This window comes from Coregonus lavaretus (assembly GCF_964263955.1).
Source record: "Coregonus lavaretus genome assembly, chromosome: 7".
NCBI classification, from domain to species: domain Eukaryota; kingdom Metazoa; phylum Chordata; class Actinopteri; order Salmoniformes; family Salmonidae; genus Coregonus; species Coregonus lavaretus.
This window is the reverse complement of record NC_139994.1, coordinates 60,733,748-60,737,398: the sequence shown is the minus strand read 5'-3', so window position 1 is coordinate 60,737,398 and position 3,651 is coordinate 60,733,748. Positions and strand designations below refer to the sequence as shown.

Sequence of the window (3,651 nt, the reverse complement as noted above, 5' to 3'; positions counted from 1 at the left end):
TATCTTTTTCTTACATTAAGAGGTTCCACAAGAGGATAGTTTCACTTCAGGGAGAAAGAGCTATAGACAACCAAACACACTTTATTTGCAATGATAACATGTATTTTATTCATTTGCAGCTGTGCACATTTCACAATCTACAACATTTCCTGAACAAAGCCAATTTTAGCGATTTAATCACATATATAACATAACTGGAAGACTTAGGCCTAGATTCAATCCAGACTTTGGAAGATCTGCGCTATAGTATGATTTAGATTTAAAGGCCATGTTCTCGCGTTAGCAGAGACTGCATTCACGGTAAATGCTGCATATATCGGCTCAATCATAAATTACTTTTCAATTTCAATCCCACTTCTAGCCCTTAAGGATCTTTGGGATCAGTGGATCTCTGTAGATCTAGTGGATCTCTCAATGGATATCTTACGCAGCCTGGGCTAGACCGACACTGTTGTTCTGCCTGTCAAAGATGGCATAGTATTGCCTGATGAAGACATCTCCAAGGATCCAGAGCTGCTGAGTTCCACCATTTCCAAAACCAGTCATGCAGCCGTTGGAGTTCTACAGAGATAGAGAGAGGAAGAGGAGGAAAATCAGGCATATGAGGCCCTTTGCTCCTAGGATCTAAAAGAAAGGTCAAGTCTCAGATGTACAGGTGCTCTGATGAAGGAGCTTGCTCTGAAACACATCAGCATTACAGATCAGATAGGGCAGATAGGTTGTATGTAACAACATGTATTTCAGTAGACTACCTGGGAGGTCATAGGTTATATGTAACAACATGTATTTCAGTAGACTACCTGGGAGGTGTAGGCGGAGGCAGAGATGGTGAAGGCGTTTCCGTTGAGGGTGAAGGTCACCTCGGGCATGCTGGGAATGTTGTTGCAGTTCACGGTGGCCTAGGAGAGGAATAAAAATGTTCTAGTTTATTCTGTGGTTGATTACATTTGACATTTTAGTCATTTAGAAGACGCTCTTATCCAGAGCGACTTACAGTTAGTGAGTGCATACATTGATCAAAGGGGAGGCAGTGATTGAGGGAAAAAACAACAATGAGAACAGATGTATACCCTTTTCACACAACCATGCCGCCCCAACCACAACTGGTTCAGATATTTGCTCTTCCCACTGGTTCTTTTTAACACGTTCGTTCCAACAACTAACAAGACCAGGCAGCTTAGTGCAGCTTGGTTTGGCTGGGCTTGGTTCCGCTCAGTAGTGTGAAAAGCCTTATAGTTGGACATGTCTGTACCGGTCAGTGTGTGTGTGACTCACATCTCCATACTGGTCAGTGGTGGCTCCGACCCAGCTGTTCATGTTGTTGATGTCACTGGTTGGCCCGACGATCAGGGAGGTACCAGTATCTATGATAGCCTGACAGCCACCATTGCAAGCCACTGTGTTGCCGTTGATGGTAACACTGGAAGGACAAATATTAGCTGAGTTTACCTGTTCTTTTGGTTGTATGTATATTTCTTGCTGTTGGGTTTTTGTTGTGAGCAAATAAACATGAACTTGCTAAGTGCACAGCAAGATTTTGTCATAGGCTCCAGACTGGAAGTAGGCATGTTCATTTTATGTACTGTTCCAATGTGTTCTGGGTAATGGCATGAAGGGATGATACATGAATATTGGTATGGATACGGACCAGGATATGGGCTCTGTGTGGACTAGTGTACCTACCTGTCCATGTTTATCTGCCAGTAGGTCTCGGAGGACAGGGGGATCCAGGTGATCTGTCCGGTGTAGTAGTTAGACTCGATGTCACCGAATGACACCACACTACCCTCTGCTGAGTTTCTATTGGAGGAGGAGAAAAGGTCAACAAGGTTGTTTAATCATCAACGCATTTCTAAATGGATGTCACCTCTCCTTCAAAGACAATTAAAGCAGTTGTATAATTGTATTTAATATCAATTCACTGGTACATTCTTATTTATTAATATCACAACTAAGAGAAAATGCCACCTCCCATCCAGGTGTATTTGTACAGTTACTATGTTACCCGCTCAGGTAGACAGAGAAGAGGTTCTGGGACACCAGGCCCTGGGTCATCATGTTGTCAAAGACGGGTGTGGCCCCAGAGGCTGCCAGGTTGGGGAAAGCCAGGCCCAGGATACCGTCGGCAACCATGTTGGCCATGAAGGGAGCCTCGGTCTGACTGGCACCAAAGATCTGCTGAGTCACAGAGATACCTCCCACCTGGAAACACAGAACAGCAGGCATCAGTCACTGGGCACCATAGAAATAGAATTACTAGAATGGGTTTTCCCATTCAAGTCAGTTGTTTGGTGATGTGTGGACCGGAGGCCATATTGAGTGTACCCAAAATAGTAATTATATTTATTTGCTGAATCTACTGGAGTCAGTTACTAATATGCTTGGGTATTGTTTATAGCCTGTTATGTTATAAAATGGGACCACTAGGGGAGGACGGGTGCTGAGTGGAATATTATTTGGGGGTTGTATTGTATGTAATGTACAGTATGTTGTATTTGAAAGTGTCAATAAAAAATGTATCACAATAATGTGTAGCTAGCTACATTTACATACTGAAACAGTGTCGTATGCCAGCTGTCCAGTCATGCTGCCAGTTCCGTACTGAATGGAAACAGGCTTGTTGGCCCACGAGAAGGTGCTAGACTGTGCAGGGTTGAATTCGGCATGGTTCTCTATTCAAAACATGAACATCTTCATTAAGTACACACCATGCCATTGCAAAACTGAACATTCATTTCTTCGTTGGTATTGAGCTATTTTCCACAATCCACGCTCTAAATGGGACAATAGAAAAATACATTCCTCCTATTCTATTGTTTCATTGTGTTGAGTGAACCCCTTTATGCTGTAAATCTCAAGGTGCTTCCCTCAGCCCCTAACCTCAACCCACAACCAAGTCTCCCATTCTCTGGCTAGGTACTCAATATGAAACAGTTTTTTGCAACTCTGTCACAAGAGACTACTCAGAAACAATTAGAAATATAGCTATTCTCCAACGTCAACAGTATTCTCCAGACCCCTACAATATACTCACGGCAGGCTGGGCTGGAGCAGGAGACAGAGGGAACCCACAGGTTGGAGGAGCCAGTGTCAAAGATGACGTTGAAGGACTGAGGAGGGGTTCCAATGGAGATCACACCATAGTAGGACAACTGCAGAGAGACGTTGAAACAGAGATGTACTGTAAGTCAGGGTCAAACAAGTGAACATTTCAGAGTACTATGAAGAAACAGGCATTTGTCTAACTATGTAGCTAGTTACATTTGAAGAAGCATGGCTAATACTGCTTCTGGCTCTGCCTTACATCAGCGTCGTTGGTCATAGCCTCATCACCGGTCTGGTAGAACTTGGCCATAGGGTTGTAGGGGAACTTCAGCCTGGTCTCCTCCCATATACCCTTCTCCATCAGGGTCTCTCTGGCAGTCTTCCCCTTGATCAGAGAGATCCTGAAAACACACAATCACCTTTATTCGCCAATTACATGTACCAGGAATTTGACCTGGTGAAATGGTGTTGACAACAATAAACAGAATATGCAGACAGAAAATAAAATAAAAAAGAAGAGTAGAACAGGACTGGGACTTACTTGGTATTACACTCGGAGAGGACCACTAGGGCACACAGGACGACAGCCCACTTCATCATGGTTGC

At 43.8% G+C, this 3,651-nt stretch overlaps 1 protein-coding gene across 1 annotated transcript; it reads right to left on the bottom strand.

The window, feature by feature from the left end:
• Positions 1–279: 279 nt before the first annotated feature.
• Positions 280–3,651, bottom strand: LOC311132217 (pepsin A-like). Its single transcript, XM_084165443.1, has 9 exons — positions 3,587–3,651; positions 3,305–3,446; positions 3,035–3,152; positions 2,554–2,672; positions 2,006–2,202; positions 1,684–1,800; positions 1,276–1,420; positions 801–899; positions 280–561 (listed from the first exon to the last, which is right to left on the bottom strand). Exons 1-9 carry the CDS (start codon positions 3,643–3,645, stop codon positions 424–426), a joined length of 1,134 nt encoding a protein of 377 aa, XP_084021569.1. The 5' UTR covers positions 3,646–3,651; the 3' UTR covers positions 280–423.

Excerpts from the sequence above, each read along its gene's own strand:
- LOC311132217 (XM_084165443.1), bottom strand. The coding sequence starts at position 3,645 with ATGATGAAGTGGGCTGTCGTCCTGTGTGCCCTAGTGGTCCTCTCCGAG. Across the intron at positions 3,447-3,586 it reads CTCTCCGAGTGTAATACCAA|GATCTCTCTGATCAAGGGGA; the intron begins GTAAGTCCCAGT and ends GTGTGTTTTCAG. Across the intron at positions 1,421-1,683 it reads TGGCAGATAAACATGGACAG|TGTTACCATCAACGGCAACA; the intron begins GTAGGTACACTA and ends TTGTCCTTCCAG.